General features: G+C 50.3%; 4 protein-coding genes and 1 gene segment (V, D, J or C); 2 read left to right on the top strand and 3 right to left on the bottom strand.

The window, feature by feature from the left end:
• The window catches only part of LOC135191668 (M1-specific T cell receptor alpha chain-like), a 223,863-nt gene that overhangs the window by 181,017 nt on the left and 15,835 nt on the right, over positions 1-27,011 (bottom strand). The window lies entirely within an intron of this gene.
• LOC135191828 (feather keratin Cos2-3-like) lies at positions 7,930-8,764 on the top strand. Its single transcript, XM_064174430.1, has 2 exons — positions 7,930-8,004; positions 8,363-8,764. Exon 2 carries the CDS (start codon positions 8,384-8,386, stop codon positions 8,684-8,686), a length of 303 nt encoding a protein of 100 aa, XP_064030500.1. The 5' UTR covers positions 7,930-8,004; positions 8,363-8,383; the 3' UTR covers positions 8,687-8,764.
• LOC135191869 (feather keratin Cos2-3-like) lies at positions 13,460-13,781 on the top strand. The gene has a single exon (XM_064174497.1). It carries the CDS (start codon positions 13,479-13,481, stop codon positions 13,779-13,781), a length of 303 nt encoding a protein of 100 aa, XP_064030567.1. The 5' UTR covers positions 13,460-13,478.
• Positions 18,414-19,817, bottom strand: LOC135191708 (uncharacterized). Its single transcript, XM_064174239.1, is given in 4 exon segments — positions 18,414-18,898; positions 18,901-18,993; positions 18,996-19,685; positions 19,739-19,817. Coding segments are annotated over 4 exon segments (1,347 nt in total).
• Positions 19,868-26,477, bottom strand: LOC135191707 (T cell receptor alpha variable 1-1-like). The segment is given in 3 exon segments: positions 19,868-19,930; positions 25,198-25,478; positions 26,429-26,477. Coding segments are annotated over 3 exon segments (393 nt in total).

The following is a 27,011-nucleotide window of genomic DNA, read 5'->3' as shown; positions in this document are numbered from 1 at the left end:
GGGGGAGCCAAGGAAGAAGTGGGCAAGAGAAAGGACCTCTTCTTGCTGGACCTGAGAAGCTCCTTCTGGGGCCCTCCCTCCTCCAGCACCAGCCCCTGGGGCTCCCTCAGCAGCTCTCTCAAGCATCCAGAATGATCCTGTTCCTCTTGTCACTTCTTGTCACTTACAGAGCTCAGCCTGACTTCTTCTTCCCCCTGAAAGGCTTTGTTCTGGCAGCCTTGGTGAAGCAGCTGCTCTCAGCTCACAGGATGTTAGGGGTTGGAAGGGATCCTGTCATGGAGGGTAGCAAAAGCTCCCTAACAGGTCTCATGTCGTGCATGTTAGTGCCTCACATTGAAGGCCAAAAGCATCGTAAAACCGAAAACAGTCTTCCAGTCCCATGAGAAGTTCCCTCCCTAGTCAAGATAAAAGGTAAACATTGGCCAATGTTTTCCGGCTATCGGCCTTGGTTCTCATGCACGCTGACCACCTGTCGGTGGGACGAACTTTGGGTGGTCTTACAGGTTGTTTTGGTAAGAATTGTCCCATTGTGCAGGTTGATTATAACTTTGTACCAATCTGTAAGAATAACGTAAAAATCGCCTGAACTGGTGAGCATTATAAAAATGGTGAGTCTGCCTCGATCGGGAGCCTGTTCAGCCTGCTCAGCCTGCTCCGCTTGCTCGCCTACCAGCCTGCCTGCCTGCTTGCCTGCCTGCCTTGCTCCTGCTCCTCCTCCGGTCCAGCCCTATTGATACAAAGGCCACAGTTCTGGGCCCCTCAATTCAAGAAAGATGTTGAGGTACTGGAACATGTCCAGAGAAGGGCAACGAAGCTGGTGAGGGGCCTGGAACACAAATCCTATGAGGAGAGGTTGAGAGAACTGGGCCTGTTTAGCCTGGAGAAGAGGAGGCTCAGGGGTGATCTTATTACTGTCTACAACTACCTGAAGGGACATTGTAGCCAGGTGGGGGTTGGCCTCTTCTCCCAGGTAACCAGCAATAGAACAAGGGGACACAGTCTCAAGTTGTGCCAGGGTAGGTATAGGCTGGATGTTAGGAAGAAGTTTTTCACAGAGAGAGTGATTTCCCATTGGAATGGGCTGCCCAGGGAGGTGGTGGAGGCACCGTCCCTGGGGGTCTTCAAGAAAAGACTGGATGAGGCACTCAGTGCCATGGTCTAGTTGACTGGCTAGGGCTGGGTGATAGGTTGGACTGGATGATCTTGGAGGTCTCTTCCAACCTGGTTGATTCTATGATTCTATGAGAGGACGGACCGCCCGCCCGGGCTCGATCCTGACAAAGGAAGGGACAACGCCCAAGCTTCCAACCCTGCTAAACGGTTTGGAACAGTGAGTAGCTGATGAACTCTTAAAATCAAGACTAAATAACTTCCAAGACTCAAAGAATTCTTAAAATACAGACTCTCTTTATTGCCATTTTCTGAAATGTTACTCTGCAACCTCATAAAGAATCTATGTGGGTAATTTAGTTTCAGGAGGGGGATCTCGGTATTCGAGCAATAAATCACTTGATCTTTACAAGTCAGCCTCGCGTGTTTTCCCCATAAATCTCCCGCAAACTACTTTCCACTACAGACCCAAGGAGATCATCGAGTCCAACCCCCCTGCCAGAGCAGAACAATCCTATCTAACACAGATCACAGAGGAACACATCCAGACAGGCCTTACAAGGCTCCTGAGAAGGTGTGATGGTTTGGGTGTGCCCTGCCCCCCACACTTTAGAAATCACCCAGACTAGTCTCAGTTGGCTCTGGGAATATAAATGAAGCTATTTATTTACAGCTAGCACAATATACAAGCAGCTATTTACAGTATATACAGTTATAGACAGAAATATACAAGGTAAAAGTAATACAGAAGCACAACTCCCCTCCCAGAAACCTGAGTCCCCAGGAGGGGCTCTGAACCACCCCTGCACCTTCCCCCTCCCCCTCTCAACCTTACCCCAGTCCCAAGGAAGAATAGAGGTTCAGCCAAGAGGTTAAGAAGCAAAGGTGAGTGGAAGGTGAGGTTAGGGAGCTGCAGCTCAGTCAGAAACTCAAGGCAGAGTGCCACGAAATGGTGAGAGTGTTATATAATGTTTTCATTTCTTCTCCAGCAAGACTCTGGGGGGAGTAGACATCACCATTGTTTTCCTTTCACAGCCTATGATCTAGTTCTTCTCACCAAAACATTCTACCCTGCTTCAAACTAGCACAGAAGGAGACCCCATAACCTCTCTGGGGAGCCTGTTCCAGTGCTCTGTGACCCTTACAGTAAAGATGTTCCCCTTTGTGTTGAGGCAGAACCTCTTTTGCTGCAACTTACACCCATTGCTTCTTGTCCTGTCCCAGGGAGCAGTGAGCAGAGCCTGTCCCCCAGATCCTGGCAGCCCTTAGATACTTATAAACATTTATCAAATCCCCTCTAAGTCTTCTTTTCTCCAGACTAAAGAGCCCCAGGTCCCTCAGCCTCTCCTCATCAGCCATGCCCTCCAGTTCCCTCATCATCCTCTTAGCTCTCTGCTGGACCCTCTCCAGCAGATCCCTGTCCCTCTTCAACTGGGAAGCACAAAATTGACCACAGTATTCAAGAGGAGGTCTGACCAGGGCAGAGTACAGGAGGAGGAGAACCTCCCTTTATCTGCTGGACACACTCCTCCTAATACACCCCAGGATCCCATTGGCCTTCTTGGCCACAAGGGCACATTGCTGTGCCATGGGGAACTTGTTAGCCACCAGCACCCCCAGGTCCCTCTCCACAGGGCTGCTCTCCAGCAGTCACCTCCCAGCCTGTTCTGGTGCATTTTATTACTCCTGCCCAGATGCAGGACTCTGCACTTGTCCTTGTTGAACCTCATCTGGTTCCTCTGTGCCCAGCTCTCAGTCTGCCCAGGTCTCTCTGGATGGCAGCACAGCCTGCAGCTGTCTCAGCCAAGCCTCCCAGCTTGGTGTCAGCAGCAAACCTGCTGAGCAGCCTCTGTCTGTCTGTGCCCTCATCAATGGCATTGATGCAGATGTTGAAAAGGACTGGCCCCAGCACTGATCTCTGAGGGACACCACTGGTCACAGCTCTCCAGCTGGACCTGCACCATTGATCACCACCCTCTGAACTCTATCTTGCAACCAGTTCCTAAGTCACCTCACTGCCTGCTCTTCCATACCACACTTCCTCAGCTTACTCACTAAAATGTCATAGGAGACTGTGGTGGAGGGCCACATAGGCCCAAACAGGCTTATATATGCCCAAACATGTTTTTCTGCCTAAAACAGAGGTAAACACATTAAATGGACAAAAGGGGCACAATAGGCCTGGTGCCACAAAGTCTGCCCTGCCCTGGTTATATAATGTGGATGTAAACAGGTTGCATAAGCCCACGTGCTTAGCGTGTGGCCCACCTATGCTTTTCTCGTATTTGGGGGTACTAGACTTGTGGACCCTTCCTAGTTTGGTGTGTTCTGGCTGACTGCCAAAAGCCTATTGGACAATATTATGGCCAAAGGACCATCAATCTCGGCCCGTATCTGATAAATAGGGTGATCCAGGTAAACAAGGTGCTCTTGCCACCTCCTCTGCGCAGCTCTCCCAGCCTGCTGCCTGGGGCCACTACCTTTATCCGCTACTCTGCACCCAACCAGTGGATGATTGAATGAAGTGTTCCCGGCTGGCTGCTGCTCCAGCTCGCCGCCGCTCCAGCTCACCACATCAGCCCGGTTGTGCCCGTGGAATCTTCTCAGACAGCATGCCCCAAATTCAAATTGAACTATCAGCTCCATAAGAATCAACTACGTGGCTTTCGCTATGTATATTTTGGGGCCACAGATGCTGAGACTTCCAATTAGTGAGTATTCAAACGCTCTTGATTCAAGTTGCTAAGGAATTTCATTGTCTTTACCAGTGGCACTTTATGCCACAAGACTCTCTGACCAGAACATTTCCAAAACCTCTACCAAGTTGTTTAATTTGGCTGTAAATAGACATTCTGAAAATAGTTCCACTAACTGTGTACAAAGAACTTGTGTGGGTTAGCTGTGCATAAGTTTGGGAAAATCCTCTTTGTATTAATAAATTATTTAAAAACCTTCAAATTGGCCTCATATCTCACCCCAAATGCAGACTCAAACCCCTCTGTAACAGAGACGGTGTCAAAGGCCTTGCTAAGGTTAAGGTTAAGGTGGACTCCATCCGCTGCTCTCCCTGCATCTACCCATTCTGTTATGGCATCATAAAATGCTATCAGGTTGATCAAGCCTGACTTCCCCTTGGTAAATCCATGCTGACTAGTCCTAATAACCGTCTTCTCTTCCAAGTGCCTTGAGATCATTTTTGCAGGGATGGAGGTGAGGCTGCCTGCTCTATAGTTCCCTGGAACCTCTTTCTTGCCCTTTTTGAAGACTGCAGTGCCATTGGCTCTGCTCCAGTCCTCAAGCACCTTTCCTGTCTGCCACCATTTGACAAAGATGATGGAGAGTGGCAGAGCAACAACCTCAGGCAGTTCTCTCAGCACCCTTGGGTGCAGCTCATCAGGGCCCAGGGACTTGTGAATGTTCCATGTGTGTAGAATCACAAAATCAACCAGGTTGGAAGAGACCTCCAAGATCATCCAGGCCAACCTATCCCCCAGCCGTATCCAGTCAACCAGACCACGGCACTTAGTGCCTCATCCAGGCTTCTGTTGAACACCTTCAGGCATGGTGCCTCCACCTCCTCCCTGGGCAGCCCATTCCAATGCCAACCACTCTCTCTGTGCAGAACTTCCTCCTAACATCCAGCCTAGACTTCCCCCAGCACAACTTGAGACTGTGTCTCCTTGTTCTGTTACTGGTTGCCTGGGAGAAGAGACCAACCTCACCTGGCTACAGCCTCCCTTCAGGAAGTTGTAGGCAGCAATGAGGTCACCCCTGAGCCTCCTCTTCTCCGGGCTGCACAGCCCCAGCTCCCTCAGCCTCTCCTCATAGGGTCTGTGTTCCAGGCCCTTCACCAGATTCATCGCCCTTCTCTGAACACCTTCCAGCACCTCAACATCTCTCTTGAATTGAGGGGCCCAGAACTGGACACAGCACTCAAGGTGTGGCCTGACCAGTGCTGAGTACAGGGGAAGAATAATATCCCTCGTCCTACTGGCCACACTCTTCCTGATGCAGGCCAGGATGCCATTGGCTCTCTTGGCCACATGGACACACTGCTGGCTCACCTTCAGCTTACTATCTATCAGTACCCCCAGGTCCCTTTCTTCCTGGCTGCTCTCCAGCCACTGTGTCCCCAGCCTGTATCGCTGCTTGGGGTTGTTGTGTTCAAAGTGCAGAACCCTGCACTTGGCCTTGTTCAATCTCATTCCATTGGCCTCTGCCCATCCAGCCTGTCCAGGTCCCTCTGCAGGGCTCTCCTACCTTCCAACAGATCAACACCTGCTCCTAGCTTGGTGTCATCTGCAAACTTACTGATGCTGGACTCAATCCCCTCGTCCAGATCATCAATAAAGATGTTGAACAGGACTGGGCCCAGCCTCCCATTTTTGGAAGACAACATCCTGTGGGTTCTTCCATTTTTGGGTCTATTTGGGTGATTGTCAGAGATGATTGGGTGATTGTGTGGTCAATGAGACCATTAGCCTCAGACATTGTCCTATGAAAGGGGGTGAACAGGTGAATAAAGAGCTTGTGTGCTTGTTCGTTCCTTGCTCACCTGCCACTCGCCTACCACCTCAGCTGCCTCAGCCATCTCAGCCACCTCAGCCAGTAGCTGATTCCACTTTGCAGCCCACGTGGAATTCACCACAGGACTTCTGCTGAATATTTTCCTGCCTGTGTTTTGGGCCACCGACATTAGGACTAGTGAGTATTCTAAATTCTTTGTTCAAGTTGCTAAAGGAATTTAATTAACCTCACAAGCAGTGAATGAAGCTGCCAGACTCTCTTTCAAAGACATTCCTAAACCTTTCAAAATTCCATTGTACAGAGACATTCTGTAAAATAGTTCCGCTAACAGCGTCCAAGAACTTGTGTGGAGAGTTGTAAATAAGTTTGGGGGAATTATTTTGTGTATATTAATAAATTATTTAATAACTTTTGAATTGGCCTCACTGCATTTCACCCCAAACACAGATTTCAACTAGCCCCTTCATAACAGGGACCAATCCCTTCTTCCATAAATTGTAAGATTCCTTCTTCCCTGAGAGTTTCTTCAGGAGCTCCTTATTCAACCATGCATGGCTACCTGATTTTTTACTCAGGGAAACACATCTGGCTTGGGCTTGGAGGAAGTGCTCATTAAAAATAAACCAACTTCTTGGGATTCTTCCCCCTCCAGAGCCTTAGGCCATGGGATTGCTGCAAGCATGTCCCTGAAGAGCACAAATTCAGCTCTGCAGAAGCCCAGGGTTGCTCTGCCCTTGCCCATGGCGTGACAGCGCCCTCTGCTGTAGTTTGTCAGCCGAGCAAGCTCCTCAAGAAACTGAAGGGCTCCTGACCCCACACAGAACCACAGCCAATCCCCAGCCCGATTCCAGCGTGGGCATCTCCACAGGCACCCCTCGTGCCAGAAGGGCCCTTTGCTCCCCCTCTTCACGCCTGCAGGGCAGGGGGGAACAGGTTTTTCATGCCTTTCCTCTCCCATTTGAACTACGGAGGGAGAGGAATTTTGGGGTATCCAGGGCTCCAGGACAGCTGGATGCAGTCCTCCAGATGTGGTCCTAAAAGGGCCAGAGGGGCAGTGTCATGGAAGCTAGCAGAGCCCTTTTGCAGGCCCCAGTTGTGCACAGGACAGTGACTCACATGACGGCCAAGACATTGCAAAAACCAAAACAAGATTGCTATCTGCTGTTCTAGCAGTTACAGAGCCTCTGAGAAGATTTCTCCCAGAGAGGGATAAAAGGTAAACATTACCTATGTTTTGAGCCAAAGACCTTGGTTCCCAAAGCCCGGTGACCACCTGCTGGGGGCTGACCCCTGGGTGGTCCTACAGGTTATTTGTGGTAAGAATTGTCCAATTGTATGAATTGATTATAATTTTGTACCAATCTGTAAAATTAATGTAAAATTGCCTGAACTGGCTGAACACACCTCTTTTGAACACTATAAAAATGCTGCATTTTCTTTGATTGAGCACCTCTAGCCCTCTCACTCTTAACCCTGCTCTCCTTCTGAATGACACCCTGCCTGCACACGCATCGCTCGGCAGCATTAAGAATTACGGCCAGCTCGGCATGAACTTGGCACAAAGTTGGCATGAACTCAGCAGCCTCAGGGGCCAGGGCCCAGCTCAGCCTGAACCTGCAGGAGGCTCGGACAATGCGCCCTGAAATTCATAAATACTTTGAAACCCTGCTGAACTGCTTTGGGACAGTGAGTAACTGATAAACTCTTTATTTAGAGACTGAATGATCTCTCAAGACTCAAAGAACTCTCTTAAAATCACAGACTCTCTTCATTTTAGCCATTTTCTATTTTAATCTGCGACCGTGAATCAAGAACTTACGTGGGATAGTTATAAATAAGTTTGGGGAAGGGGATTTTTAGTGTTTTAGTAATAAATCATTTAACCTTCTTTATAAATCGGCCTCGCATGTTATTCCCCATAAATTCCCCTAAACTCCGTTCCACAACAGGCAGGTTCACCTTCCAGGAGCTGTAGGCAACAGATGAAAGAGGCTTTGAAGAGCCCCATCAGAGTGACCCAGGCTGACATCACTGCTCTGATCTGGACCCCTCCAGCACCTGAGCTGAGTCTTCTGCCTGCACTGCTGCATTCCTGCCCTGGAAATCCTGAGGCTTATCCTCCCAGTGCACAGAAGAAGCATTCAGTGCAACATGGGCCTGGCACAGACCTGGAGATGAAAAGGCAGCAGTGCAGGAAATGAAAGCACAGCCATGTCCTTAGCTGTGATGGTTTGCATTCAAGATGAGCTTGTCCAGAAATTGTTACCTCTGCCAAGGTGCCTCTGGTCCTGCAGCAGTGAAGGGCAGGTATAAAAGGCAGCCCAGGTCCTCCTCTCCCATCCACTTCTCCTTCTGCTTGGGAACCAGGTGAGTCTGAAGCCCTTTCTGCTCCTCTTACAGAGTGACATCTCCCCTCGATGACGTTCTCAGCTGATATTGCCTCTCTACTGTCCTGATCTTTGAGTCTTCTTGTGATGACAGAGGGATGCACAGAGAAGGTTTGCTTAGAGAGAGGCTGGGTGGTGGCCAAGGGAGTTTTTGGTTCCTGAAATGAGAAGGAGCCTCCTTGGGCCAGGCTGCTCTTTACAGGGTGATGAAGACTCTGTGGCTGCTGCACAGCTTCCAACCCCCCACTCAGTCTCAGCCTTGGCTCCTTTGTGACAGTGTCCCCAGGCTGCTCCTCACCCAGACACCTTCTCTGCTTCCTCCCTGCCCTCTGTCCCAGGTGCACCTCCACCCTCAAGACATGTCCTGCTACAGCCCGTGCCTGCCCTGCCGGCCCTGCGGCCCAACCCCGCTGGCCAACAGCTGCACTGAGGCCTGTGTCAGGCGGTGCCAGAGCTCCACCGTTGTCATCCAGCCTCCTGCTGTGCTGGTGACCCTGCCCGGCCCCATCCTCAGCTCCTTCCCGCAGAACACCGTTGTGGGCTCCTCCACCTCCGCTGCCGTTGGCAGCATCCTCAGCTCTGATGGAGTGCCCATCAGCTCTGGCTGCTGTGACCTCTCTGGCATTGCCAGCCGCTCCTATGGCAGAAGGTACCTGTGCTGACAGAGCTGCTGGCAGAGCCCCAGGGAGAGCCCTCGAGGAGCTCAGAAGATGGTGCTGGGCTGAGGATGGAGATCTTGGATGTGTTTTCAGCACAGCTGCATGGCTTTGCTTTTCTTTTCCTTTCTTGGTTTGCTTCCTCTGGCAAGAATGACCCCCAAGGCCATCCTCTTGGGAACCATCTGTCTCCTCTTTCTCTATGGGACCAGTAAACAGACATTATGCAGGAACTTGTCTATGGCTAAGGATCACAGGTGCTTGTGGGTCTTGGAGCATTCCTGCATTGCTGTGCTCAACCTGCAGTGACTTTGTTTTTCTCTTTTTGCTCATTAAATTTCTGCTGTATCAAACTTATTTTCAGTGTGGTCATTGCCTCTGTAGTTATTTCACAACGTGCACAAGGTGAAGGATTTTACTCTGTGGATAAAGTGGGTGAGAGCACAAAGAGACCCTTCTCCATTTTCAGAGAAATGGGAAGAGGGAACAGTAGCTCTTGAAGAGGGATGTTCATCTTGCTATGACCATTACTGTGCTGGGCTGGCAGTGGGTGGCTCTGGAGCTCCACTGGTGATTTACTCTTCAGAATCGTCAGAGTGGTAAAGCAGGGAAGAGCTCTTGGTATGGTCCAGAGCTGCTGCTCCAACTTCCTGTCCTCTCCAAGACACAGCCTGGGGCTATGGTCTTCAGCCATGGGCAGGACAACAAACAGGTGCTGAATGTGTTGAGGTTGGGACCTGGAGCTTAGCCCATGGGAGCTGAAGACGATCAGCAGCAGGATGGGAAGAGTGAAACAATGCATTTCTGAGGGAGATGAGATTGCTCTGTCCCAAATCATGCAGGGAAAGCTGCAGGTCAGGCAGGAACAGGCAGCTGGGTCCACTTGCCAAGTGAGCTGCAGATGGGCTCAGAGCTCTTGACTGATTGATTGATTGATTGATTGGTGCCTCCAGAGAGTTTGTGCTCAGGAATTGGCTGTGGGGAGAGAACCCCATGTTAGTCTCCATCACCAGATGCTTGACATTCCCAGTCCCTTGGTCCTGGTTTCAAACATCTGCTGGGTGTCAGCAAATGGCTATGCAGGTGAGCACTGAGATCCTGCCCAGTTCCTATACCACAGGTGCAGGCAGGAGGCAAACACCCAGCCTGGCAGCCTCTGGAGAGAACTGGGCTCCCGGCCTTTAATTGGCCTGTGTGCAGAGAGAACATTATCCAGCTGGGACAAGCCTGGGAGATCCCCCAGAGATCAAAGTGCCTGGGACACACAGAGGGAACACAGAAAAGCATCTCCTCAGTGTGGCCAGTTTGAGCTTCAGTGTGTTTAATGAGGTGGATGTGGATGTTCTTATGCTAAGGATGCTGCTGAACCTCTGATGTTTGCTCTCAGTACCTGGAGCTCAGCTGCAGAGTTCACACTCTGCGTGCACACAAGGACCTCCTTTATGAGCATGCAGGGGTGGCTGTGAGTGGGCAAGGAAATCAGGAGCACAACCTCAGAACCTGCTGGGTGGCTGGAGAGGAAACAACATTGGGCAATTGTGTCCAGCCTGAAGCAAGTCAGCAAGCTGAGAGCTGTTCATTCAGGCTTCTGCTGGCAGCACAGCGTCCAGAGCTCCTCCAGTAAATTAACTTCTTCTTGTGATGACAGAGGGAAGCAGGACAAGGCCTGCTTAGGGAGAGTCTGGGCAGGCTGAAGAGGCTTTTGGTTCCTGAAATGAGAGAGAGCCTCCTTGGGCCAGGCTGCTCTTTTCAGGGTGATGAAGGGCATTAAACTAGGCTGGAAGGGGGAGTAGGTTAAACACAACAGTCCTAGAGACAAACCAAAGGAGGCTGAGGGTGGTAGGCCAGAGACAGGGGTGAAAGAAGCAGCCCAGCTGAAGTGCATGTACACTAATGCACGAAGTATGGGTCAAAAACAAGAGGAGCTGGAAGCCTTGGTGCTGGAGGAGAACTATGATGTTGTCGCCATCACAGAACCATGGTGGGATGACTCGCATGATTGGAGTGCTGTAATCAATGGCTACAGACTCTTCAGGAGAGACAGGCAAGGGAGAAGAGGTGGAGGAGAGGCTCTGTATATTAGGGATGCTCTGGATGTCATGGGGGTAGAAATTAAGGATGATCAAGTTGAGTCTTTATGGGTGAGAATTAAGGGGAAGGCCAACAAGGCTGATATCCTGGTTGGAGTCTGTTATAGACCACCCAACCAGGAAGAAGATGTTAATTTATTACTCTTTAAACAACTGGAGGCTGCCTCAAGATCCCCTGCCCTTGTTCTGGTGGGCAACTTTAACCTACCAGACATCTGCTGGGACTTAAATACTGCAGAGAAGAGGCAGTCTAGAAGGTTTCTAGAGTGTGTGGAAGGCAACTTCTTATGCCAGCTGTTACGTGAGCCTACCAGGGAGGCAGCTCTGCTTGACCTGCTGCTCACAAATAGAGAGGGGCTGGTAGGGGATATGGTGGCTGGAGGCTGCCTGGTGTCCATTGACCATGAAATTATAGAGTGAAATCAGGAGAGGCATCAACAAAACCTCCACACTGGACTTCTGAAGGGCAGACTTGGGCTTATTTAAGGAACTAACTTAGAATGTTCCTTGGGAAACAGCCCTTAGAAACAAGAGTCCAGGAAGGTTGGATCTGCTTCAAGAGAGAATTTGTGAAGGTGCAGGAGCAGCTGTGCCAATGTGCCAGAGTATGAGCCCAGGAGGGAGACAGCCCGACTAGATGGGCAAGGAGCTTCTGAAGGGATTAGAGATAAAAAAGAGGGTGTCTCACCTTTGGAAAAAAAGGGAGGTATACCAGGAAGAGATCAAGGACGTTGAGAGAGGCAAAAGCCCATTTAGAGCTTAGGCTGCCACTGCTGGTAAGGAGAACAAAAACTGTTTCTGTAAGTATATTAACGGCAAGAGAAGGGGCAAGGAGAAGCTCCAGTCCTTATTAGCTGGAGAGAGGAATACAGTGACAATGGATGAGGAAAAGGCAGAGGTGCTTAACACGTTCTTTGCCTCAATCTTCAATAGTGGGACAGGTTGTCTACTGGGCAGCTGGCCTCCTGAGCCGGCAGGTGAAGTCAAGGACCAGTATGGTCAGCCTGTAATCCAGGCTGAAGCAGTAAGGGGCCTGCTGAGCCACTTGGATCCTCACAAGCCCATGGGACCAGATGGGATCCATCCTATGGTGCTGAGGGAGCTGGCAGCTGAGCCAGCTCTTCATCGTTTATCAGCAGTCCTGGCTCACTGGAGAGGTCCCCAAAGACTGGAAGCTGCCAATGTGATCCCATCCACAAGAAGGGGCGGAGGGAGGAACTTGGAAATGACAGAGCTGTGAGCCTGACCTCAGTGCCAGGCAAGGGCATGGAACAGGTCATCTTGAGTGCCATCACACAGCACCTACAGGATGGCCAAGGGATCAGGCCCAGCCAGCATGGGTTTAGGAAGGGCAGGTCCTGTCTCAGCAACCTGATCTCCTTTTATGATCAGGTTCCTGCCTGGTGAATGTGGGGCAGGCTGTGGTCGTAGGTTACCTGGACTGCAGCAAAGCCTTTGACACTGTCTGTCACAACAAGCTCCTGGCAGAGCTGGCAGCTCATGGCTTGGATAGATTCACTCTGATATGGGTCAAGAACTGGCTGGAGGGCTGGGCCCAGAGAGTGGTGGTGAATGGTGCCACATCCAGTTGGCAGCTGTCACTAGTGGTGTTCCCCAGGGATCAGTGCTGGGCCCAGTCCTGTTCAATATCTTTACGGGTGATCGGGAGCAGGGGATCGAGTCCAGCATCAGTAAGTTTGCAGATGCCACCAAGCTAGGAGCAGCTGTGGAGTTGTTGTAGGTAGGAGAGATCTGCAGAGGGACCTGGCCAGGCTGCATGGGTGGGCAGAGGCCACTGGGATGAGATGTAACAAGACCAAGTGCTGGGTTCTACACTTTGGCCACAACAACCCCAAGCAGCACTACAGGCTGGGAACAGAGTGGCTGAGAGCAGCCAGGCAGAGAGGGAGCTGGGGGTGTTGGTAGAGAGTAGTTGCAGAGGAGGCAGCAGTGGCCAGGTGGGCAGCAGAGACAATGGCATCCGGGCCTGGAGCAGGAAGAGTGGGCAGCAGGACAAGGGAAGTTCTTCTTCTCCTGTGCTCAGCACTGCTCAGGCCACACCTTGAGTGTCCTGTTCTGGGCTCCTCAATGCAAGAGCGATGTTGAGATACTGGAAGGTGCCCAGAGGAGGGCAGCAAGGCGGGGGAGGGGCCTGGAGCACAGCCCTGTGAGGAGAGGCTGAGGGAACTGGGGGGGTGCAGCCTGCAGCAGAGGAGGCTCAGGGCAGAGCTCATTGCTGTCTACAGCTACTTGAAGGGAGTCTGTAGCCAGGTGGGGTTGGGCTCTGCTGCCAGGCAATCAGCAGTAAAGGGGACACAGTCTCAAACTGTGCCAGGGGAGGTCTAGGCTGGATGTTAGGAGGAAGTTCTGCACAGAGAGAGTGACTGGCATTGGAATGAGCTGCCCAGGGAAGTGGTGCAGTCGCTGTCCCTGGCCGTGTTCAACAGAAGCCTGGATGAGGCACTTAGTGCCAAGGTCTGGGTGATTGGATAGGGCTGGGGGATAGTTTGGCCTGGATGATCTTGGAGGTCTTTTCCAACCTGGTTAATTCTGTGGTTCTATGACTGTGGCTGCTGCACAGCTTCCAACCCCCCACTCAGTCTCAGCCTTGGCTCCTTTGTGACAGTGTCCCCAGGCTGCTCCTCACCCAGACACCTTCTCTGCTTCCTCCCTGCCCTCTGTCCCAGGTGCACCTCCACCCTCAAGACATGTCCTGCTACAGCCCGTGCCTGCCCTGCCGGCCCTGCGGCCCAACCCCGCTGGCCAACAGCTGCACTGAGGCCTGTGTCAGGCGGTGCCAGAGCTCCACCGTTGTCATCCAGCCTCCTGCTGTGCTGGTGACCCTGCCCGGCCCCATCCTCAGCTCCTTCCCGCAGAACACCGTTGTGGGCTCCTCCACCTCCGCTGCCGTTGGCAGCATCCTCAGCTCTGATGGAGTGCCCATCAGCTCTGGCTGCTGTGACCTCTCTGGCATTGCCAGCCGCTCCTATGGCAGAAGGTACCTGCGCTGACAGAGCTGCTGGCAGAGCCCCAGGGAGAGCCCTCGAGGAGCTCAGAAGATGGTGCTGGGCTGAGGATGGAGATCTTGGATGTGTTTTCAGCACAGCTGCATGGCTTTGCTTTTCTTTTCCTTTCTTGGTTTGCTTTGCTTTGCTTTCCCTTGGCAACAAGGTCCCCTCTCAAAGGCCATCCTGGTGGGAACCATCTGTCTCCTTTTGCTCTATGGGGCAGGCAGTTATTGTGTAGGAACTTCTCCGCAGCCAACGGCCACAGAATATTGTGGGGGGGTTGCATTCCTGTGCCACTGTTCTGTACCTGCAGTGACTTTCTTTGCCTCTCCTGACTCCTTAAATTTCTACTGTGTTCAAGCCTGAACTCTGTGTGGTCCCTTCCTTTCTGGACACTCCACAAGCTGCTGAAGGAGAAGGGTTTTGCTCCAGGGGCAAAGGGAGTGAGGACACAAGGAGAGCCTTCTCCATTCTCAGATGAATTGGGGGTTGGGACATGCTGCAGTGGCTCCTCTTTGGGGTGCATCCCTTGCAGCCACGGCAGCCATCCCTGGCTGCTCTGCTCTGCTCTGCTGCCAGGGACCATCAGGCCTTGCCGTGCTCTGTCTCTGCTCACACCTGCCCCGAATGCGGAAGACCCTGAGGGCTCAGCAGCCCCATGGGCTCCTGAGGAAGGCTACTCCTCTTGCTGCGGTCAGAGCTGTGCTCGAATGTCAGGGGGTGGCTCTGGCACCAAGAGAGCTGCAAATGGGCTCAGACCTCTTGATTGCCTCACTGATGCCTCCTGAGAGTTTGTTCTCAGGAACTGCCTTTGGGCACAAGATGCTTTTAGAGGTAAATCTCATCCCTTTGGATCAGTGGAAATGTCTCTTGGCAGCCACTACTGCCTCATATCCCATTTCCTGCCGCGGAAGCCCAGACCTCTTGTCTCAAGTGTACAGTTCTCCAGAGGAAGGCTGCCAGCAGGTGGAGGAAGATGGTTGCTCCCCTGTGCTCAGCTCTGCTGAGGCCACTTCTGGAGTACTGATTTCCAGGTATGTAGGAGCTGTGGAAGTCCTGAAAGAATCCACTGAAGGGGCAGGAAGAAGAGGACTGAGCAGCAGAATCTCTCCTGGGAGAGCTGGGAGTGTTCAGCACAGAGAAGAGAGGGCTGGGGTGGGATCTTATGACCACAAGAAATACCTGAAGGGAGGGTGTGGTGTGTTGACCCTGGCTGGATGAGAGGTGCCCACGGTGCTGCTCTTTAGAGCCCTCCTCAGAGGGAGAGAAGAAAGAAAAGACAATGAAAGGCTGGGGGTGGGGAGGAGGACAGGGAGATCCCTCAGCAATTACTGCCACAGGCAAAGCAGGCTTGAGTTGGGGAAATTAATTTAACTGATTAGCAATCAAAAGAGGATAACGAGAAATAAACCCAAATCTTAAAACGCTTTCCCCCAGCGCTCCCTTCTTTCTGGGATCAGCTTCTCTGCTGCTTTTCTCTCATCTCCTCCCACCTCCCTCGGCAAGAGACACAGAGGGCAGGCAATGTGGGTCAGTTCATCTCAGGCTGTCACTGCTGCTCCCTCTTCCTCGAGGAGATGACTTCTCACACTCTTCCCCTGCTCCTGTGTGGGCAGTTGGTTCTCCGTGAACTTCTCCAGTGGGAATAATTCCCTTGGGCTGCATAAGCTGCTTCACGAATTGCCCCAGTGTGAGTCACTTCCATGGGGCTCCATCCTTCAGGAAGAAATGGCTCTGTGAGAAATATATGTTTGATCTGATCGATTCGTGGCAAGAGGTCACAGACAGGGAGGAAGGGGATTTTGAATGGAGCTGCACTCCTCCTTGCACCCCCATTGCAAAGGTATACAATAGGCTTAAGATAACAGCAATAAGTAACTAGAAACTAGAAAGGTTGGTGGATGTCATAAATAACAGGCACAAACTGGCATTCATGCAAGTTAAGGCTTTAATAGAGTTGCAGGAATCAAGCAATGCACAGGCCTGGGTGCGAGGAGAGACTCTGATCTACCCCAACGCGCACCCTTTGCCTTCAGCTTTCTCTTTTTATACCCTACTCTATTACATATTTACTAAGTTCTAAGAAAAGGTTGGGTTTTCTTTATCAGTTCTTAGGAATGTGAGATGTCTCTTCCACACAGGTCTCCTTTTATCCGGTGGTCCCTCTGGTAATCTTTGATGAAGTAAGGGGTCTTGCTTAAGTGTCTTCCTCATGAACTTCAAAGTCCTGGTTCTTCTATTTGCTCATACCGGAAAGGTGGCACCAGGAGGAATGCATTTCCATTTAAATATGCAAAAGACTCTCTCTTCCACATGCCTCCCTCCTTTGCCAATCTAATTACTCTTATCTTTAAGCTTATTGAGATGGTGGTGCAAGCAGGAATGCAGTTTCATTCAAACCCCTCCCCCCTTCCTCCTTGTCTGTGACCTCTTGCCACGAATTGATCGGATCAAACATATGATTCTATATATTTCTCACAATCCCCCATTTGCTTTTTGATCAGATTGATTCGTGTTTTAGCTTCAAATTGGGCAATTACTTGCTCTAGAGAGTTTAACTCCCCATCTTTCATCCTTTCTTTTATCGCCTGAACAATCATTATAGGTTGGGGTTTGGTTCTCTCTTCTGGGTTATGGGGTACAAGGGTCACTTGCATTCCTTGCACAACCATCGTGATCAGTCTTACAAACCATGGAATGAGACAAGGTACAATTAATATCACAATCAGCACTCCCCCTCCCACTAAAGCCAAGTTAGTCTAATTATTCTATTAAGCATATACATTGGGGTTCCATATCCCCAAGATCCATCTTCTGCCCACGTTGCAGGGTCATAATAGGCAATGGTCTTTTCAGGAGGCCACTCTTGTCTTTCCAGTTTCCTATTTGGAGATCCCTCCTGGCCCTTCTTGGCTCGTCAGTCTCAGTGTACAGCTGTTTGCCTAATCTTACTCCCTTGGAGACAGGCAACAGGAAGAAGCTGGGTCTCATTGTTCCCAATCCAATAATATCCACCCAGGGCTGGCCACCCATTTATGATTTTGCTACCATTTTACCATGTAACCCCCTTCACATTCCAAATTCCCTATAAATTGACCATCACCCAGTCTCTGCCAGCAACTTCTTCCAATTATATTGGTTTGTAGGACCCCGTGGTGCTTTCTGTTACCTCTCTCCACTTTCCAGGATGTTTGCTTCCATTGATTTCCAGAGCCATCGATCTCCTTGATTGGTACCTCCACAGGCATAACAGTTGGTTACATTCAAGGATTTTGCAATATTCTCAGATAAATTTACAAAAATATTTTTAGCAACTGTTGGAATTTCATACTTAACTCCTGATTCTATTTCATGATAAAATGAATGAAATACCAAATGTTGTGATTTTCTCTACGATACTGGCAGCACTGGCCAGGATCCTCCGGGCAAATGTATTTTTCTTGCACACCATAATAACATCTCCACCCCATATTCCCACAATTTGAAGCACCGTTGTTGTCAATAGCCTGGCAAGCAGCAAAAGTGACCCAAAGGGGTTGGCTGCGGTCAGTAGCCATTTGGCTTCTTCCTAACAATTTTCCTTTCTCATCATTTGCACTTACTTCTACCCACCATAGATAGGGGCTCCTTCCTTTGGATCATAACAAGTGATTTTTAACATCTCATTACCCCTGGTTTTTATAACAGGGATCTAACTTTCATCCTTCGTACTCATAAATTGTATGGTACACCAGTGTTTGAGACACAATTTTGCCCCTCCGAGTCGCAGCAATGCAGTCACTGCAATTCTGGGCTTGTTCCAGGGCCAGGAGGCTTAACCCAAATATGCACAGCAGAGGTCCGGTCAGGGCCATGTCACTCAGCGGTCACAGCCCAGAGGGGTTGCAGCCCTCGGCAGACCTTCTTCAGCCGCAGTACTGGGTCCCACTCCGGTCTTGCCCTCTTTTTGTTTCCTTGGGTGCCTCTCACTGCCCTTTTTGCTTTCCTTGAAATATGTGTCACAAGTTAAATTAAAACACACAAACAAAACAAACAAAAACAACTAACAGGTAAAACAACAAAAAAAAAAACCTCTTCCCCACTACACAATCCCTCCTGTTTGTAACAATTTCAACACCTTCGGTCAGTTTGAGTATTGGTTATGAAGTCTCAATTAGTGCCCCCCCAGGAGTGATAAGTATTTAGAAATTCCAGCACTGCTTAGCCTTAGTGTCACTTTGTTTCTCCTGGGTCCGAAGTCACTTGTCCCTCCTGCACAGGTGCTTTTACTCGTGAGGCTGTGTCCGCCTTTTCTCTGCTGTTCTGAGCGCCGTTCCTGTGGTGAGCAGCACAAGAAAAGAGCCTTCCCACAGAGTTAACAAAGTTTATTCTTTCCAAGTCTTTATCAGTAAAGTATCCGTGCAGGACACCCCCCATCCAACGAGAGACCCCCTGAGTTTCCCTAGGTGAAGCTCTTAACAGAGTTGACTTAATTACTTTGAATGGGCCTGTAAGTGCCTTTGATCGTTTCAGCTTAAGCCAAGCTAAGCACAAACCCGAATCCACCTCCCAAACCCGGTACAATTTCACTATTGACTGGTGAGCTCACGGATCTCTATGCTTCACTCCCCCCACTCACCACAGAGGGGTGAAGCCTCAGTTCCTATGAGGCACACCTGTCCTCTTATCGAGGGTGGGCTCAGGCCAGTGCTTCACAACCATTTCTAACTGCCATGTGAACAACCCGGCAATCACTTCTTTTGGGATCCCTTTCTTTCGGCCTACCCACCACCAATACTGTCTAATATTCAGATGCTCCCTTCCCCCACTCGAGTGTCGCCTGGGGATTCGAAGCATCTGGCTCCGGGGGTCTGGACTCGGAGGTGGGCGATTAATTTTCACCCGCCTCAAGCCTCTAGGCTCAGGCATATGAACTTCCTCAGGCACCCCATACTGCCTGGCATAACCTAATAGCTCTCTGGCCACCTCCTCCCACGTCCGTTGTCTGCAATCAGGCTGCCTCCTCCCAGGTGTTAAGTTCTCCCTCAGAGCAGCTTGTATTCGAGAGGTAAGTGGGGTGTCAGCTATCTCCTTTTGAAGCCGGATGCCTTTCATCTTAAGGGAGTCAGGAAGCCCCCGACCAAAGGAGTCATTCGCTTTGGGTCCACCAAGAGAGAAAGGGGTGATGCAAAATGATGTTTCAGTTCTCGATCATAGACCACTTGCAAACAAGCTGCTTCTGCACATTTTCCATTGTCTGATTCATGCCTCCCCTCAGAACTAGAGGCTCTCCTCTCTCTTTTGAATCAAAGCCCCCAGCCCAGAAAGTTGCTCGCTGAGTAAGGCTCCAGGGACCACTCCTATTTCCCGTAGTTAGGAACACATTAGCACCCCAATAGCCTGTAGCTTCAGCCTCTGTCAACCTAATTTGATCACCTCCAGTTTTACAAACACGCCATACATATTCCACCTCAGACTCCCCAGCAGAACGTGTAAACTCTTTACGCAGTTTGGCCAGCTCAGTGGAAGAAAAGGGTATCTCTTTGGTTGTGATGGCAGGGGTGCCATCCTCATCCTCATACAGCATCTCGGTTTTAATGAGAGGACGCATGTGAGCCGCAGCTTCCTCTGCTGCTGCCAGCTCTGCCTGAGGGTATGTGGAGGCAGGCTCTGCCTGCCATTCTTCCTTCTTCAAAAACCAATTTTGCCACTTCTGCTCTGTTTTTAATCTATCCTTAAAATCTGCCACTTCATCCTTTAAAGTTACTATATGCCCTTGCAGGGAATCTACCAGCTTCTGCAAGGAGGAAATGATTTTATTCTCTCGTCCGTTTTGGCTTTGCTTTTCATCTCTCGAAGCGGCGTAACACACACCCAAAACTGCACAGATGAAGGCTTTGCCCTTTCCCGACTTGGCCGTGCCTCCTTCTGCAGGGCCACAATCCGCTCCGTCACACTCTGAAAGTTACTCCAGTTCTCACGGGCCCAGCCCAGCCCTTCCACAGACGGGCGAGCTCCGTGAGCTTCCAACAAACAGAAAAGCCTCTCCGCCGTGGCCATTGCCTTTAAGGTAAGAGCCCCACGGGGAGGTCACAACAACACAAAAGACCTTATACCTCAAAATCTTCCCTACAAAAACCGCTCAAGGAAAGCTCACTCAAAACCACTGTTCCCTGGGGAAAAAAAAACGCACAATAAATTCCTCCAGGGAGATCACACCAAGATCTGGCTTCTTGGAGAGGATAGTCACACTTTTCCCCATGAGGACACATTTTACAACAAAGAAACTTCTCAGTTTTGGTTTTCCTAATTAATTTTGAGGTAAAATGTGTCCCTTGATCTGAATCAGTATGTTCCACTTCCCCATATCTTGGTATTGTATTTTCCAATAATACCTTTACCACAATATGTGCAGTTGCTCTGCTCACTGGGTAAGCTTCCACCCATTAGGTTAGGTGACCTACTATAACTAATAAGTATTTTACCCTTTTGCAATATCCTTCTACCCATTGTCTACAATATCCAAGGAGTCCCAATAACTGCCTGACTCCTTCTTATTTTCTGGAGTCTTAAACCCCAAGATCCCAGATGTTCTGTCAGGGTCTTGTTTCTTTCCCCTTTGCTCAACCAATGCACTAAATAATTTACTTCTTATTCCACGAATTGTAACTTCTGTTTTGATACCTTAAGTCCTTTTGCTCAAAAAAAAAAAAAAAAAAAAAAAAAAAAAAAAAAAAGAAAAAGTCTGTACGGTGGCTTCCCGGACTGCCTCTTCAGTTTTTCCTGCTATACTGTAACAATTTTATCTCTTCTGGGAACACCAGCTGTTCTAATACCTTCTCCAATGTTTGACCAAATAAATTAGGGGATTCTGTAAATCCATGGATTTTCTCATTCAAATGCAAAGGGATCCTTTGACCCCTTCTTTAGTGAACAAACCCAGAAGGTTAATCCCTGTCCCATTGAAATTCTGGAGGTAGTTTGTTTCTTTGTAGGTTATGTTCTGCCTCCAGTAATAATAACAAATCATTTAACAATTTTTATTCTCTGCTTCCATTTCTACTTTCTTTACAACAGGTACTTTAAACGGTTCTCCTTTAGCTCCTGTGTCCACTAAAAAACTCCTCTTCCTCCTCATGGGACCTATTAATAATTTTATCAAGGGCTCAGTAGATGATGGGGTCCCCAAAAGATACAGCCCCTGACTCCCCTAGTCTTCCTTGAATAATTTTCTCATCCTGTGTCCTTTTGCAGCGATATTGCTGGATATGTCCCTTCTTATTGCAACTATGACACACAGGAGGTTCTTTCTCTTGAATTCTGATTTTCCAGAGGCCCCTTGGGCCCCATCCTTTTTAATTCTTTAGTTGTAGTTTGTACTGTCCAACCCTCCCTCACTGCTGTTACAAGGATCTTTAGCTCTTGCTATTTTTCTGCGCCCCTGTGGACAGATACTTTCTGGGCTTCTCTAAGGAATTCCTCTGATCCCTCTCCGGCCGTTTTGCCACTGGATTGAGACCTGTTAAACTCTTTTTCAGCCTTTCCATCTAGTCTCTCAGCCACCCCTCAGGGATCATCCAATAACGTTCTGCCCCCTGAACCCTTAGTGGGTACAGGCCAGCCCCAACATTCTCCCTTGTAACATTAGACGGCGCTGGGACTGGAGCCGCCGGGAAAAAAAAAGGAACTCGACGAGAGAGAGAGACAAGCGGCAGCGGCGGGGCCGGGGTGGGGCTGGAGCGGCGGCAGCAGCAAGGGAGAGGCTGGAACGGGCAGTGAGTTCCAGCCTAAGGGCTCGAGCCCTAAGGGCTCCCGTTCCTCTCTCTTCGCCCGAGCATACAGCTCTGTAACTTTTCTTTCTGCTTATAGTTCCCAGAGCTCAGCATATTCACCCTCCTCCGGGCTAAACGTTTTCCTGTTTCTCACACACTCTACCAGGGCTTGACCAACCCAGTCCTCTAAACACTCAAACACAGGCCACTGAACATGTGGCCGTGCTGGTTCCTTTGGCCATATTCTCATACAATAATGGACTAATTTCATTTTTGTTTTTGCTTTTCTGGGGCCCCTATCATTCCAATATTTAATCATTAATCTGGTAATTTTGTTTTGCTCCCTCTGTTAGGGTCTTGGGTCCTCAACTTGACCCATCTTTCATGACTGCCTAAAGAGTGTCTTGAAGGGGGCTAAACGACCCTCCTTTAACCCACCCACGAATCCTATAGGAATCGCTTTGAATCCTTTACCGGCCAAATCCCTCGCGGGAGTTTGGAACCGCAGCTTATCGGACCTCCGCACTCGCTTCGGAGTCAGACTCCGTCTCAAACACACTCTTTCACACCGGGCAGTCGAATCCCACCCAACCGAACGGTTTCCGCAATACTCACGACTCTGTCGTCTTCGCTCGGGTCCGTGCGCACAGAGTTAAGGGTTTATAAAAGCAGCTGCAGCCTCATCAGGGAGCTCAAAAAATGTATTGGTTGATTCCGGCAGAGTTCAGGATATCACCAGCACCGTATGGGTCTCCCCAGGGAGCTACCAGAAAAGGTGGGGCGCCCCTCCCTAGGTGAACCCCCAGAGTCTGGTGATCTCCCGGACGAGCCCCCAATTTGTCATAAATAACAGGCACAAACTGGCATTCATGCAAGTTAAGGCTTTAATAGAGTTGCAGGAATCAAGCAATGCACAGGCCTGGGTGCGAGGAGAGACTCTGATCTACCCCAACGCGCACCCTTTGCCTTCAGCTTTCTCTTTTTATACCCTACTCTATTACATATTTACTAAGTTCTAAGAAAAGGTTGGGTTTTCTTTATCAGTTCTTAGGAATGTGAGATGTCTCTTCCACACAGGTCTCCTTTTATCCGGTGGTCCCTCTGGTAGTCTTTGATGAAGTAAGGGGTCTTGCTTAAGTGTCTTCCTCATGAACTTCAAAGTCCTGGTTCTTCTATTTGCTCATACCGGAAAGGTGGCACCAGGAGGAATGCATTTCCATTTAAATATGCAAAAGACTCTCTCTTCCACATGCCTCCCTCCTTTGCCAATCTAATTACTCTTATCTTTAAGCTTATTGAGATGGTGGTGCAAGCAGGAATGCAGTTTCATTCAAACCCCTCCCCCCTTCCTCCTTGTCTGTGACCTCTTGCCACGAATTGATTGGATCAAACATATGATTCTATATATTTCTCACAGTGGAGGAGGGAGGCATGTGGAAGAGACAGCCTTTGCACATGAGGAAAAAGAGGAAGAGTCATGCAAAGGACACTACTAGTTTGGAGTTCATGGAAAGGACACTTGAGGAAGATCCCTTACTTCATCACTGAAGACCACCAGAGGGACCACTGGATAAAAAGAGACACGTGTGGAAGAGACACCTCCCGTTCCTAAAACTGATAAGGAAAACCCAACCTTTTCTTAGAATTAGTAATGAATCTGTAATAGAATAGGGTATAAAAAGAGAACACTGAAAACAAAAGGTGTGCGTTAGGGTAGAGCAGAGCCTCCCTGCGCACCCAGGCCTGTACATTGCTTGATTCCTGCAACTCTATTAAAGCCTTATTTTGCATGAACATAAGTTTGTGTCTGTTATTTATGACAGCTCCAATGTGTGTCCCCCACAGGTCACAAGTCCTGCCAGGAGCCTGCTCAAACGACACTGTCCATGCACTCTTGTCCTGGAGTCCTGGATACCCCAATGTCCTCTCCCTCCGTGGTTTGAGTGGGAGAGGAAAGGTGTGAAAAACCTGTTTCCCCCTACTGCCCCACAAGCTTGAAGGGGGGGAGCAAAGGATCCTTCCGGCATGAGGAGTGACCCATGCAGATGCCGGCACTGGAATCGGGCTGGGGATTGGCTGTGGTCTTTGTGCCTAGGAAATGGTAAATTTTCTCTTTGTCTAGGAAAGGAATAAATATTGAGTTGCTTTCCACCTTGGGGTCCCTGCCTTAGAGCACACTCTCGCATGGGTAGTTCCTGCAGAGAGTCCCCTGGCACTGCGAAGGACAAGCTCCTGAGGGACAGGACCATCTGTCCTTAGGACGGCTGCCCACTGTAAGCACCCTTTGTGCAAACTTATTAGGCCTAACGAGCCTCAGATGTCTTTTGAAAGAGAGAGAGCTGACAAGCATCTGCCTGGATCCTTTTGTGGTGTCACTGTCTTGAGTTCCCGAGGAAGAAAGGCATTGCCTTGGGTGGTGGGGGATAAGGTGGGGACACAAGTGGCCAATTCATTATTCCCAGAGTAAGGAGAGAGTAGGATCACAGTAGTGGGGCCCCTTCAGACACTGTCCCATGCAGGTGATGAAGATATCCCTGGCTCCTGCACAGCCGGTGGGGATCAGACCATAAAGAAGGGATTTTCTCATGGTTTCAGTAGCCCTGTACTGGAAACAGGAAGCAGCCCAAGAGCTTCGCTCATCATTTTTCCGCCTGTCCTCAGAATGCAGATCGTGGCCTGCACCCAAGGACAAGGACACCCTCTATTCCCAAACAGTTCCCTGCTCAGCACAGCGGTTACAGAGATGTGCAAGCTGAGGTCACTTCCATGGTGATGTTGAGAGGAGTTGGCCAGGCCACACACCAAAGCAACTATTCTCACCACAGCCCCAGCTGCCACCAGACAGGAAACTCCAAGGACAGCACCCAGTGCCAAATCCCACAATGGCTGCTCTGTGGGCTTCAGCCTCCCCCAGGCATGAAGCAGCTTCCCACAAAAACAGCACTTCTCCTGGCAGGGCCTGTGGCCTACCTCTGCCTGGTGGTCTGCTTCTGCTTTGTGCTCTTGGATAGATCTGTACAGCCTAATCCCACTGCAGAAGAAAAGAGGCCAGGCCAAAGGAAGGTTCCAAGGATGGAAAGAGAGCACAGAGGAGAGGAGGTTCTCCAGATCCCCACACATGGCCACACAGCAGCTGGAAATTCCACAAGGTGCTCCTGAATATTATCCAAACTCACTGCAGTCATGGAACTCCCAGCCTTGTCACATGGCATGGTATGTACCTTGCTAATATTTGAACCTCTGAGGGACACATCCCAGAGCAGACTCTCGAAGAGACAGGCCTGTGGGAACAGCTGCAGAAGCTATGTGAAGCAGGGAGATTCAGAAAGCAAAGAGCAGCAGCAAGGAACTGTTGTAGAAGCAATCCCAACCTCCTACATTGCCATCACCTCACCAGAGCCATTGGGCAGAGCAAGCACAAAAGCCATGGTGAAAAGATGGGAACCTGAGACTCATTCACCACCTTCTCCTGCCCCTCCAGACACAGACACTGTCCTCTGTTGAAAGAGGATCTTGTCCTGCAGATCCCTGGGTGCTCAGTGGAAGCACCACTGATAGGGGAGAGCTGAGGGCCCCTTCAGCGAGGCTCAGCCTTGCCCAGCCACATCCCCTCCCTCCCCTGGCTTCTTGCACAGCCAAGCAAGCTCCTGCACCATGGTGTCACCCACAGCACAGAGGTACAAGGCACTGTCAGAGACCTCGACTTCCTCCAGCTGCAGCAGGCTGTATTTGCCCGTGGTGCTCAGCAGCGTGGTCAGACGGCCGCTGAGCTTGGAGCCAGCTGCTGCATGGTACGAGAGCAGCTGGGGAGCTTGGCCTTTCTTCTGCTGGTACCACAGCAAAGAAAAAGAGCCAGAGATCTGGTATGTGCAGTTGGTGTGGAAGGTGTCTCCCTGCTTCACTGTGGCTTGTCCTTCTTGCTGGGTGACAGTGACCTGCCCCATGGTGCCTGGAAGAAAGCAAAGATCAGTGACTGTGAAGGGAAAGGTTCTGAGATGCAGAACAAGAGAAGATGTAAAGTGTCAGAGGAGAAATTTCCCCGTGCCTTGTGCTGCAGCCAGAAACCCATAGATGGGAACAGCAAGTCGGTGTCTTTGAGCAGAAGGTCTGAGACCTCGGCTCAGCATGGATCCCGAAGCAGAATAATGCCAATTCCCTCCCACAGGGATACCCTAGAGAGAGATGAGCCTTCGCCCAACTCTTCCATCCTGTCTCTTCTGCTGCCCAGAGTCTCCAGGGAACAGCCTGTAGTGCCTGGCCCTCTTGTGCTGCCTCTTGGACACATTCAACAGGGTGAGGAACTCTGTTATATCTCCTGGAGATATTTTCTCCTTCTCCTCCTTCTCTAGCCTCTAAGATAATTCCAAGATCATGGAAGATGGAGAAAAGGACCCCCTGGCAGTGCAGACAGTCAGAGGGAGTGGAGAGCTGGGGCATGCTGCATGACATGTGCCAGCCAGGAGAGAGACTGGGACAGCCTGAGAATGTCAGAGGCATGAGAGAGCTTTCATGTCCCTGCCTCAGCTTCTAAAGCTGTCTGTGTTTGGGCTGCAAGGGCAGGAAATGTGCAGTGCCACGAGAGAAAAGAGCTTCTGCACTGCCATAGCTGTGAAACACTGGGCACAGACAGAGCAGCAAAGAGGGGCAGAGGGGGTGAGGAAGGAGAAAGTTGGCAAGAGGAGTGGAAGGCAAGAGGGTCGATATGCTCGGGAGAGGAGCTGTTCCTTCTGATGTCTTGAGAACAGCACCTTAAGAAAGCAGCTGCAAAACCGCCTGTGTGAGCTGCTGCTTCCCAAGACTGGCCCACAGCTGCAGAGCAGCTCCTGCAGGGATCTGCTGAGGGGTGAGGGTGCCCGGGGCAGAAGAGGAACCATGCGTCCAGTGCAGGGCAGTGCTTACCCAGCGGCTGCCGCAGGAAGGCAGCGAGGATGAGATAGCCGAGGCGCATGATGAGACCGATGCTGCTGCTGCTGCGTGTGTGGGAGAGACTCCACAGCCCACACGTCCCACCCAGGGCCCTGGGAGAGCAGAGCTGCCGGAAACGACTCTGCAAGTGGCAGAGTGAATGCAGTGGGGAGGAGAAAATGCTTCTTCTCAGCACACCTGCAGTGCCTGTGCTGTGGGCTTCTGCAGCAGTGACACATGTTGCTCCTGCAGCCAGCAGCTTCTGCTGCTCCTGAGGAGAGATAAAAGGGGATATGTCTGCACCTGGTGACCAACCTCTCTGACACATCCTCCTGTTCACATCTTGAGAGCCTTTTTCCTGAATGCCTTGTGCCTCCTCTCTCACTAACACAAACTTGAATAACGCCAAAACCTGCACACACCAAGTGCCCTCCTCAGCCCCTCCAGGCACTGTGGACTTTCTCCTGCTATCTAAACCAGCTCTCTGAGGAACCAGTAAATTACATTTCCTGCCACACTGCCCATCCTGTCTCATAAATTAACCTCTTAAATGCTCACCTGAAACCAACCTTCCCTG

This window comes from Pogoniulus pusillus, chromosome 40 (assembly GCF_015220805.1).
Source record: "Pogoniulus pusillus isolate bPogPus1 chromosome 40, bPogPus1.pri, whole genome shotgun sequence".
Lineage (NCBI taxonomy): Eukaryota > Metazoa > Chordata > Aves > Piciformes > Lybiidae > Pogoniulus > Pogoniulus pusillus.
Note: the sequence above shows the minus strand (reverse complement) of the source record. Positions and strands in the feature narration are given on the sequence as shown.

Bases quoted from the DNA above. Each gene is read 5' to 3' on its own strand.
- LOC135191828 (XM_064174430.1), top strand. From the start codon at position 8,384: ATGTCCTGCTACAGCCCGTGCCTGCCCTGCCGGCCCTGCGGCCCAACC.
- LOC135191869 (XM_064174497.1), top strand. From the start codon at position 13,479: ATGTCCTGCTACAGCCCGTGCCTGCCCTGCCGGCCCTGCGGCCCAACC.